The sequence below is a fragment of the Dermacentor silvarum genome, chromosome 3 (genome assembly GCF_013339745.2).
Source record: "Dermacentor silvarum isolate Dsil-2018 chromosome 3, BIME_Dsil_1.4, whole genome shotgun sequence".
In the NCBI taxonomy this organism is placed as follows: domain Eukaryota; kingdom Metazoa; phylum Arthropoda; class Arachnida; order Ixodida; family Ixodidae; genus Dermacentor; species Dermacentor silvarum.
In genome coordinates this window covers 120923216-120935321 of record NC_051156.1, presented here as the reverse complement: position 1 = coordinate 120935321, position 12106 = coordinate 120923216, and the positions used below count along the sequence as shown (strand labels likewise).

The 12106-nt window shown below is 48.6% G+C and overlaps 1 protein-coding gene across 1 annotated transcript in view; it reads left to right on the top strand.

The window, feature by feature from the left end:
* Positions 1–5724, top strand: part of LOC119443999 (uncharacterized) — a 113354-nt gene extending 107630 nt beyond the window's left edge. The window contains exon 3 of the mRNA XM_049663596.1: positions 3755–5724. Within this exon, the coding sequence (XP_049519553.1) occupies positions 3755–4761 (1007 nt within the window). The 3' untranslated portion in view covers positions 4762–5724. The remainder of the gene's footprint in view (positions 1–3754) is intronic.
* Positions 5725–12106: the final 6382 nt, after the last annotated feature.

Below are 12106 nucleotides of genomic sequence, written 5' to 3'. Positions count from 1 at the left end.
AGTATACAAAAATTTCCTGCTATTTGTCGCCACGCGATGGCTAGCTTTCTTTCTATAGCTACAGAGTGTCAACTGGGGTGCGATGATTCCAGCAATAATCTTGCGTCTGTTGATGTTCCCATGCAATTTCGTCAGTCACGGGTATGGTATGGTATGGTAAAACTTTATTATTGTCCCTCGGAATCAGCACGTCAGCACGTACCGGGCCGTGAGTCACGGGTGGCATGGGGAAATGCAGCAGTTTATAAAGGAAAGCTATCGTTAATTGTGTCAATCATCTTAGATGATGTATGCACACAATATTTACCTTTTCTGATTTTGCAGTGGTGTGGGCTAATCAATTATTTCGCGACGCTCGCCTATTAAAAGGCGATTAGCTCTCTTTGGCTATACCGCAGCAATTTTCTGAGGTGGTCCAAATTATGTCATTTCTCGGGAGAAGGAAGAGGGGCGAGGGAACAGATTTTCATAGCGCCTCCGCAACAAGTGGCGTGGTGAGGCACGGAGACATGGGTTGCGCTCCATCCATGGCGCTCTTTCTGCATCCAATTTCGTGCGCTTGCGAGTTCCCGTGTTTTAACGCCGAATGAAAGGTACCAACTGGTTGAGTTCTTGCGTCTGGTGCACAGCATTCTGCCTAGCTTGGCGTTGGCATGATATCTCATCGCCCACACGACGGCGCTCTTCCGACTCTACTTGGGCAAGGAGACACACTGGCGGCAATTTCAAGAACATTACATTTACTACAGCGGGCCCAAGCGCAACACTCCTTCTTGGCATGAAGCCAATACTGAAATGCTGCACAACGGACGCGCAGAGGCCACGTCATTTAACGCGGAGTGAGAGGGGACGATGACTATGCGCGTTCGGTGTGCAGAATTGGAAGATTCCGCATTGTTCCAGGAGAATATAGGAGAATCGAAACAGCAGCACTAAACGTCAAGGTATTTCACAGCAATATCTTGAGAACCTATCGCACAAGTTCCGCAACAAACTTATCATTTTTTGGAAGTAGGCTGCATAGAAATGTCGCTATATAAAATTGACGCCATGAAAGCAACAAGTAATAACTTGTGTGAAATGTTGTACGATGAACTGATAAAAAATCAGAGAAACGTAATGGGCCACTAGAAGGCACTCACCTCACATACGCCCATATTGACAGTTTCTATTTAGCGAGGTACTGTTGTTGAGATAAGCACACAGAGCAAGAACATTTTACTTACTAACGACCACTGGCAGAACACGAAAGGTGGGGCAAGTAATTTCGAAATACTTTGCTGAATATCTAGCTGTGTTCAATGAAATAAAATACAAACTACTATAAGCAAGCCATAATATCAAGCAGTAGCAGTTGTTTGTGGAGTATCTGTTTCAGCGACTGCAGGTGGATTGCCTGCATGAAACAAGCCATTGGCAAGCGGCAACTGAAAAACTCTTTCTGGTTGCATTTATTATGTATTGAAGATGACAACAATGGAATGCAGCAAAGGCAGCGTTGAAAATAAATGTGCGCTCGCGACGTGTCAAAGCCAGCTGCCGTGCACGCGATAACGTTGGCATAAAAGTATGAAAAATCGAAAATATTTCCGGGAGAAGTTTTGCTCACGCAAACAGCTGCACAATGAAGCCGCTTCGGATCGCTGGGCTCCTTATCGCGTTTATGGGTAAGTGTGCCCATAATGTTCAGCTCTTCGATAATATAGCATTTATTTCTCTTGTATGGTAAAATAAAACAGGAACGCAATCAAGAAATCTTTATCAGCCTAAGAACATTTCTTGCCAATACCATAAGAGCAGCTACTATATAACACATGGCGTGTCTTCCTTGACGTCCCTTACATTTATTCTTGCATTACAAGTATGCTTCATTATACAGTATATTTTTGTAGGAGGACCTGCGAATATGTTAGAACAATAACCACAGTAAAAAAAGCAAGATGTCTACTCCAGCGCTACGACCTACAATATTCGCCAGAAAATATTAGAATTATGAAGTAAAATGTGTTCTGCGGAAGATGAACGTGAAACTTCAAGATACATAGCTACTTCAAGAAGAATGTTTATACGTTGGCTGGTACTACGCACTGAGCTTTATGGGAGCCAATATCCTGGGGCTTTAGGGAAGAGCGAATCAATCCTTTTTCTGTTCCCCGTGCAGAGCAGTGCATTAACTATTTTTTTTTCTCACTTACAGCTTATGGCTTGCAGATTTCCCAAGCACAAGGTAAGTAACTGCACTTGCCATATACAGTCCATTCTGCATTGAAGTGATGGAAATTATTAGAGAGAGACGGAAAACTTTAATGATAAAAAAGGCCGGGCTGAATCAGGTTCCCCTGCTTCAGCTATACTGCGGTAAAGGAATGGTCCGAAGAAGAAAGAGAAATCAAAAGGAATAATAACGGCAGTGATAATGACAGATGAAAGACGCAAAGCACAAGACTGTCGGGTCTTTCATAGCCTAAAGTAGAGGCTCATAAACAAGCCAAGGAAAGCCTGATAAACGGGTTTACAGTCGCGCCATGGACCAAATTTTTTCGACATAGTCGGACTGTCGAGATTGCCTACAGCATCAGTCAACTTCTGTCAATCTTCTATTTTTGAAGCGTAATCGCATAGCCCATACTTTTTAGTTTAATCGACATGACAAAGCTGAACACTCTGTCGCGTGAAGTAAATGCGCGTAACCGCGTAACGAATTGTTAACATCACCTCCAGCCTAAGTATGTGCAAATGTCTTGCAGTGCTGCGCCAAGCGCTTTCTGAAACATAGTCTTACGTGCGTCTTTGGTGATATTCCGGATGGTGCTAGTATTTTCTGTCACTTTTCGTATAATGCTCGAGATAAAGCAGTTGACGTCTGCTCTTGAAAATGGAATCGTGAACTGTTTGGTTGAATCGTCGAAAGCATTTCTTAGCTTTCACATGAGCCAATTGAGTTCCCTGTAGACCACAGTGACCGGACATCTATTGATATGGATGTGCTACCGTGGATGATTCGCAAAACAGGACGACGACGAAAATTATATGCTGGTCGCCCCGATAATGTAGATGTCTACAGATTGCTACATTTTATGTACTCCCTGCTTCAATAACTTGAACAGAATGAATCTTATTGTGATCTAAATACATTTCTTGTGTTTCGACCCTGACGTGGCCTCCATGTTGCCACAAAATAGGGGGGGGGGGGCGAGATCGCCAACTCAGCTTTCTTGCATTTCACTCAACGTTTTATTCGCTGCATCTGGCAGCGTTTCCTTCTCTTGACTTGGTGACGTGTAAATATTTTTCGTGACAACACCTACCTGAACTTTAGCGGAAATGATCGCTGTAGCCTTTGACAATAGGTCAGCCTGACGAAACTTTGCTTCCCACATTTCCCGTAAATGTAACAATTGCCAGATCTGGTCTTCTCAGTAGGTTCAAATGAGAGTTAAACTAATAAAAAGTAAAAAATGTTCTGAAGTTTTGCGCAAAAGATCTACAGTCAGATTATGAGGTACGCCATTAGGCATTATTCGGTGTAGTTTTGCCCACTTGGAGTTTATTGACATAGACCCAATGCGTGGTACACGGGGGTGTTTGTATTTCTCGTCCTTCGAAATTGTGACCACCGTGGCTGGGTGTTGAACCTACAACTTTGTGCTTAGTGCTGGTAAACTCTGCATTATAAACATATCAACATAGGAGATAAGGGAAGTGATTACCTTCGGTTTATGTGTCTTGTAATTTCTAAATATTTGTTTTGCAGACACATACACCTACGCAATTGACGGTGGTGGCCTCTCGGGAAATATAATAGAAGACCGACCGACGGGCCCACGTGGAGAACGCACTTTCGTAGATGAAAACTCGGTTTTGAGTAGGAGAGGCATCGGTGACGCGTACGATGCAACCAACTACCTTGATGGGGAAGAAGGTGACAGCTACACCTTCCGAAACAGAGATAGTTCTCAATACGTAGGCACCAAAGACGGTCTTTCACAACATAACTATGTTGTGTTCGATAGGCCCCGCCCAGAATCTGAAGACGATAGTGGGTCACGGCGCGAAAACGAAGGCTGGGAAGCCACAGGTGGCCCGAGATTCTTAAGCAGCCTTTTTGGAAATGCGGGGCAACCTGGGCAGGAGGGGGCATCGAGCCTTCCTTCAACAAGTGGACGGAGGCATTCTGGCAGTGGATTTGGCGAAGAAGATTATGTTGTGCTGGGTGGCGAGGAACCGCGTAGACGTGAAAGTGTTGATGGTGCTTCTGATGGCGCATATCTAGAACAGTTCTTCAAGAAGGGCAGCCGTCAGCGCGCAGTCGATGAATTCAGTGCCCCCGGCGCAGAAGAAGGACAACGTGGCCTACCAAGGACCATATTAGGTCCCTTTATCAGGAACACTGAACAAACCAAGAAAATTGAGGGTTTTCACCAAGTCCCTAAACTTCATGGACGTCAGAGTTATTTGGCTGCAGACTATTTAGGAAACCTAAATGGAGGTCCTTCCAATGGGGTTGTACAAAATGATGGAAGCATTGAAATCATAAGTGACGGTAGCCATCAAGGCAGTCTGCTTGCCCTTCTTGAAGGATCGGATGATCGAGAACAAAACAACCCACGGAGCAGAAGTTTAGAATCTGTAAGAGGTGCTTCGGGTGACGGTACTGATTCAGGAGGCTCCCTTGCCGAAATCTTTGTCGCGGCTTTTGAGAGGACAACGACGGCTTCATCACCCTATTCCGTACCGCTGTCAAATTTTATACGCCAATGAACGGTTCCCATTTGTCATTAGCCAAGAACTGGGCTTAAGAGGAGGCGATGGCAGGAACCCCTTCTGGAGACATAGACCACAATTATTTGGCGTGGAAGGTCTTCCTGCCGACGTGGGAAATCGCCGAGATGGCAGCATGAGAGGAATGTACGATGGTGGATTCAGATTACCAGTCATTTTATTCGATAAGTCGGGTGACGATTTTGACAAAACTGGCACACGTTCGAGAGGTACAGCTGAAAGAGGCTTCAGCGCGCGTGGTAATGGCTATGACAGCCCGGTTACAGAATGGAATCAGCTACCGCAGAATTTAGCCTATAATTAGAGATTTTTTCACCAGGAATAGACAGTCATGGTGAATGGTACATAACACAATGATACGTCTAGTATACCGCCGAGCAGTTGGCTTTAAAATGTTATCAGGCTTTATTGCGTCTTCATAGGAGAAAGGGGAAGTCGGAAAAAGCTGCTAAAACAGCTTTAATTAGCCCTGTCTCCTTAGATAGATTTCGAGGCCATTGATCGAATAAATGGAATTAGTGCGTATTGAATTTGTATTGCTTTGATTTGCTTGACAGTAATACGTGAAAATTGCGCATGTCTTATCATCCTATCATCTTGTCGGCAGCTTTACCATAAGCAGTTTCTTGCTTTTAGCTCAGTCTCTGACGTTTGTTAAATCGGCAGCCGTTACACAGACAACAAGCAAAGCTTTGCGTAATACATTTTGTGAGTGTTCCTGCTGGCTCTCAAAAGTTCACGCTGAGAAAGAAAGAAAAATGTATGCGGACCCATACCACGTGGAAGCGACATTATTTGGGGCATTGGTAATGAATACAAAGACGCTACATGTACGTTTTCAACTGATTCTAACTGTTTTTGTGTCATTTATTCTGATTAAAAATGCTTTTTTGTTGAAATTAGTGAGCTGCTGTGTTTTTTCGGTTTTCAGTTTACTGACGCTTTCCGTTATTGACCACATAGTGTGCTACAGTAGTTCGTCCGGTGGTGTGTTCGTCACCGCATATGCGTGGTGCACAAATAGCTATATTTTCATCATCATCATCATCAGCCTATATTTTATGTCCACTGCAGGACGAAGGCCTCGCCCTGCGATCTCCAATTACCCCTGTCTTGCGCTAGTGTATTCCAACTTGCGCCTGCAAATTTCCTAACTTCATCATCCTATCTGCTTTTCTGCCGACCTCGACTGCGCTTCCCTTCTCTTGGTATCCATTCTGTAACCCTAATGGTCCACCGGTAGCTATATTTTGCATATACCCATATTTGCATGTATGTATGTATGTATGTATGCATGTATATGTCTGTGTACAATCATATCATGATGATGATGATAAAAATGTATTTATTGTAGGATGGCTCAAAGGCCTATTATGTGGAATAGGAAGGGGAGAGGGAAGGAGAAATTAGAGCCGTCCTAGAAGCTGCGTGTCCTTGGCGAAACCCAAGAGCGAGTCCAGAATGGCCCTGTCGGAATCCGCCAAACCAGTTGCCGGCCTGATCCACTCCTCGTAGGACGACACTTGCACCGCCCTCAGGTGGTGGTCCCGCTGCTTAGCGTAGCGCTGACACTCCCAAAACAAATGGGCTGCGGATGGTCGCGTGGCCACGCTGCAGTCAGGACACCTGTGTGGTTCCTGGGGTGCTTCTTCGTCCTCAGAGGCTGCCGAGGGGCCAGGTTCCTGCGACGGAAGGGAGTCAGGCGAAGGGAAAGGAGGGCGTCTCTCCCTGCGTGGCCGGTACTGCCGCCACCGCTACAGCACGTCCGGTGTGAGGACGAAGCCGGAACGGAGCCTATGCCGCAGGACCTGCCCCGACCTGGGAAGACCCGCGGGAAGTGGGTTTGGGTCTGGTGGGACACTTGCACGGAGTTCCCTCTTGCGTCGTTTGGCTGCTACTCTCAGAGCTCTGTCGGGGTCATACGGTGGTCTTTTTTTCGTGCTAGTTGTGCTGGGGCTGAGGGTCTCTGAAGGATCGCGGGAGATGACGCGGCTGTAAAGAAGGGCGCGTGCCGCCACATGGGCTCTCTCATTTCCCTCGATGCCCTGGTGACCAGGGATCCAATGAAGTGTTGCAGTGACCCCGCGGACCTCTGCACGCCTGAAGGCCTGCTTGACCAGAAGAACTTCTGATGAGGCTATGTGGCGAGACTTGCAAGCATGCAGCGCATATTGGGAGTCTGTGTATATATATTGATGTGTTTTGCATGCGTGCTGCTTGAGACCTGGTCTACTGGCCAGCCTATCGCCCGGAGTTCAAGTTCCGTTGGGTCGTCGACATCAGCAGTTATGAACGTAGAATGTGTCGCACAAGAACCGACTATTACGTGGTAGGCGACTGCTCCCTCACTGGTGCGTGGGTCGAAAGCTGCATCAGTGTACACTTGTTCTTGGCTTGGTGGAGCGTCTGCCAGACTCTGCGCATGACGCACAGCAAATGCTGCCCGACGGTGCGCATGTTGTGCGCCCATATTTCGAGGCGTTGGTGTAGTGTCGACGACAGCAATGTCATCCCAAGGTGGAATTTTCGATGGCAGTTGGGGTAAAGTTGATATGGTCCTTTCCCATGTAGGCCAGTAGTGCCGCCTTGTCTGGTGTGCTTCAGGCGCTCTTCGTGGCCTGCCTTCGATGCTTCGATGGTTGCGCGGAGGGTAGGCAACTTCGCATATTGATGCAGCTCCTCAACACGTGTGTGCTTCGGGAGCCCTGTGATGATGCGGAGAGCTGCTCTGTGGAGTACCTCTAGCTGTGTCCAGTGCCCAGCAAGCAGGTCATAACAGCGTGCTCCGTATATCGCTCGAGATGTCAGCAAAGCACTCACAAGTTTTCGGCATACGTCGGTACCAGCACCACCCATGCGGAAGCAGATCCGTTTTATGAGGTGCATAGTCTTGTGCCACGTCCTGCGAAGGTCAGCGAGCCACGCATCCGCTGTGCCTGTGTGGTCAATAGGTATCCCGAGAACGCGCACTGGTTTTTCCTATCGCTGCAGTGTTTCGCCTCCGAGAGTGAGCGTGAGGGCAGCTTCATCTTGCGCTGAGCTTCGGATCACCACGTACGTACGTTGTTTTCTCTGGAGATGGCCGCATACCTGTTTGTGGAAGGTAGTGGTCAATAACGTCAAGTGCCGCCTGCAGGGTCTCTTGCTGATTGTGAATCGGTGGTGACGCAGTCCATAACGTGATGTCATCTGAGTAAATGGTGAAGCCCAGTTCGGAAATAGCCTCTAGTCGCTGAGCCAGGCCTATCATAGTCAAATTAAAGAGCAGGGGTGACAGTATGGAGCCTTGCGGGACTCCTATTATGTTTGCGTAAACCTTCCCGACGTCTGCGTCTACACGTACGGAAAAAGTGCGATCTTGAAGGAAAGAGCGCACAAAGTTGAGTGGGCGGCCTGTGATTCCGTGCCTCACTGCTGCTTCGATGATGGCCTCAGTGCGTAACAGTGTCAAAAGCTTTTCAGAGGTCCACCGCCACGAGGATGTTCGGATGACCGTTTCCTCGACCGACCGTCTTTCGACGCAGTACACCTTCCTTCGCAAGCAGGAGACTGTCATGGGTGCCAAGGTTCGGTCGAAACCGTGTCTGTGCTGGATGGAAGGGACCCTCTGTTTCTAGAAAGTGAGACATGCGTGTCAGGGCCATTCGCTCCGCAAACTTACACGTAGTAAGTGTGAGCGATGCTGGGCGCATGTTCGACAGTACATCTGGCTGTTTGTTTGGCTTCGGTATGGGTGTGACGATCGAATGCTTCCATCCTGCTGGGATTTCATCGTTGACCCACACTGCATTAATCTCATCGAAAAGTTGCTTTTTTGCGTACTCTTCAAGATTCCGCAGAGCCGCCCACGTCACACCGTCATGGCCTGGTGCGCTGCGCGCGTTTATAGAAGAAAGTGCCTGTTCGAGCTCTAAGAGCGAGAATGGGGCCCGGAGGCCCTCGTCGGTCACTGGCTGCGTTTTCCGGTAAATGTCGGCGTTCGCGGACCTCGAAGGTTGGGGAAAGAACGTCTTCGCGGCATCATCTTGGAGCTGGGTGACTGACTGGCCAGTTTTGAGCAAGACGTTTGAAATAGCGCTGCGTGTTTTGCGCTGACCTGTCATGGTCTTGAACGTGTACCACATCTTATGGAGGCCAGTTCTTTCATTGAATGATGAGCAGTGCTGGCTCCAACGTTCCCGATACAGGCGCTTGGCGTATCTTCTAGCACCGGCAGTGCGACGTCAAAGTGCGACGCACTGTCCCGATGACGTCGGCCATTCTCTACGTACATCAACTGTGCTCGCTTGCGCGCATCCCAAAGGTTTAGCATGTGTATGTCCGGCGTCGGTGCATCAGCTCTTACCTCCGTCTCAGTGGTGGCCATTCGCAGGGCGTGTGACGCCCGCTCTCGTACGGATGCAGTCTTGGGTTGCTCCGCAAATGCTCTTCTGTAGGCATCCCACCTGACCGTACGCACAGTGCGACCGACCGCACATTTTCGTCCCATGTTCAAAGTAATCCACAGTGGATAGTGATCGCTGCCCCAAGCGTCTGGATCGCATCGCCAGTCTTTCACGTAGTCTGGTGTGGACAACGTCAGGTCCGGGGTCCTGTTACGCTGTCCACTATGCAGCGCTGCTCGGGTGAGGTAGTCGGTGTCATTTGCGAGCACTAAGATAGTTGTCTCCGTGGCATCTACGAGTGCCGTTCCACGGGGCGTGTGATGATCATAGCCCTACTGCGGATGCTTGGCGTTGAAATCGCCACCTATCAGGAAGTCGTCGTTTGGGTAACATCTGCGCAAAGCGCGAATCCATGTGAACGAACCGCGTGAGCGGGAGCTAACTTCCGGGCGCATGTACACCGATACCAGTGCTACACTGCGCTTTGCGATCTTGCAACGGACAGCTACCACTTCCTGCACGGCAGTCAAATACTTAGACCTGCCAATCTAAGTTTGCGGAATGTCTGTGCGCACAAATACCGCCGCTTGTCCCCGTATCACAAATTCGTCGGTTGCACCGGCGATACCAAGGGGCTGCGGGGTCCCGTGCCGTTTCCTGCTTTGATGCTCTATTGACGGTTGGTAATAACCATCGAACTTTCGTAGTGTCTGAACTGTACGATTGGTCTCTTGCAGTAGAAGTGCAAGAGGGCCTCCGACACAGTCAAAGAAGAGGTTCAGTTAACCGCACAGGTTCCCAACCCCCGACAATTCCACTGTAGCACGTGCGGAGTGGGACCGTCGAGAGCTGTACGCGAAGCTGGGTGGCTACTGACGCGAGGCGAAGAGCTGCTGGAGCAAGGCGTATTGTCACTGGAAGTGCTGCTCCTGCGCTTGGAGGAGAGAATGAAAAAATTGTTGTACCAGCAAAGCCAGGTCCGTCTGCTGTGTTATGGTAGTAGAGGTTGATTTTCGCATTTTAGTGGGTTCCTGTGGATTACATGGCTGCTGCTGCCGCTTGGAGCGAAGCCGTTCGAGTAGAGCTGCATGCCTTTTTTTCATTCTCTTCTAACTTCCGCCGCAGTTCGGCGTTCATATCATAGAAATACGTCGGATCGTTCCCCACGTGCGGAAAGTTGTTTTTTCATCCACTTTACTTTCAATTAGTTTATAATTTCTTTATTTCATTTAGTAAGTACAAGTAATTCCCCCTATGTTGTCCTCGGTGCCTATCGCTGATTGCTTCTTATGATATGATTGATAAAATCAGGCCCCTCGGTTACCTTTCTTTTCGCTCTCTCTCTCTCTCTCTCTCTATATATATATATATATATATATATATATTGACACCTGTACTTATCCCTCTCGCAAGGCCTGCATTTCACCCGCTAACAACTTAATATTACCGCTCGGCGCAGGCCGCACCTGTATGATTTGGCACTTACTCGAAAGTTGTCGTTCATTCTATCTGTTGTGTCTCTTGTCACCGAACATTGTGTAATCTGTTTGTATGCGTGACGCGAATAGCGTAGTATTTTCTGGAAGGCAAATGAGCACCCGCGATAACGCTGGAACCTTCGACGACTCATGTATAAATTAAAGGCCGATGCGCTTGATCCGCAGGTCAGATTTTTCGAAGATCGCTGACTTTACTCGCCGCTATCGTTGTGTCTGAGTGTTGCTTGTTTTCGTGGGCACAAGATCACCCAATCAAGTATTAGTTGCGTGGCTCACAGTTGCCGCTACTGTGTTTTTTGCCGTCACTACAATGTGACATCTGGATAAAGTACTTTTGTGTCCATGTACCGGACGCCCCTGGCAAACCGCGAGCCTAGTGAAACGCCTCAAGAGGACGCCAACGCCACCCCGGATCATCGAGCTAGCCGCAGGCTACATACTTTGCCCCGGAGCACGCGCTTCTACCCGAGAAGGCCAGGAAGAGGGTCAGTACCACAAGGAACCATGACAAACAACCATGACAGACGGAGCATGACCTGCAGCCATTGAACTGCAAAAACCCAGGCAACAACCTATCTTCCACGGAGCTTCGTCTGAAGACGCATAAAACTGGCTCGAGACATTTTAAAAGGTTTCAAACTTCAACAAATGGAACTCTGATGACAAGCTTCGCCATGTGTACTGCTCTTTAGAGGACGCCGCGAAGACTTGGCTTGAGAACCCGGAGACCACTCTCAAATCGTGGGGCCTGTTTAGAAGCAACTTCCTGAGGACCTTTACGAGCGTCGTTCGAAGAGGAAGGGCTGACCTACGACTGGAAGCCCTTGTGCAACTGCCCAACGAGAACATCGCCATCTTCATAAAAGGGATGACTGGTCTTTTACGGCCGTCACTGCGCGTTGCTTAGCGCAGCTTGCAACACCGATACTGAGTTCCAATGCCGACACCACGTTCCACCGCGTTGCAATGCCGACAACGCGTTACAACAGACCAGCTCCGTGAATGCGTCTCTCTCTCGCTCTCGTTTTCTTTATCTCTCTCCCGAGCATAGCGCGCAAAACCTCTTCGTCAGCTCGCAGAGCATTGGCTTGAGCACGTGCGAGCGCGCCAGCTATGGACGAAGGCGACGACGCAGGAACACAATCATATGGTTCGCGTAAATGCATGATCTGCAGGCGTGGCTGTATAGCCTAGTGGTTACGACGCTTACCTTGGGACCGTGGGTGCGCGGGCTCGAATACCGCCTCGGCAAGAAACATTACTTTCATTCTGTCATTTCTGATAATGATAGTTTCTTGATACGAACCTCAAATGACTGCTTGCTTAAATAGCTTCGCTGTGAAAAAAAGTCCGCGTCCTTATGCGGGGCGTAACGCAAGAACTGTTTGCCGGACTGATCCAAAATGCGCTGAATGCCGTAGCAGGAGTTTTGGCAGAGGC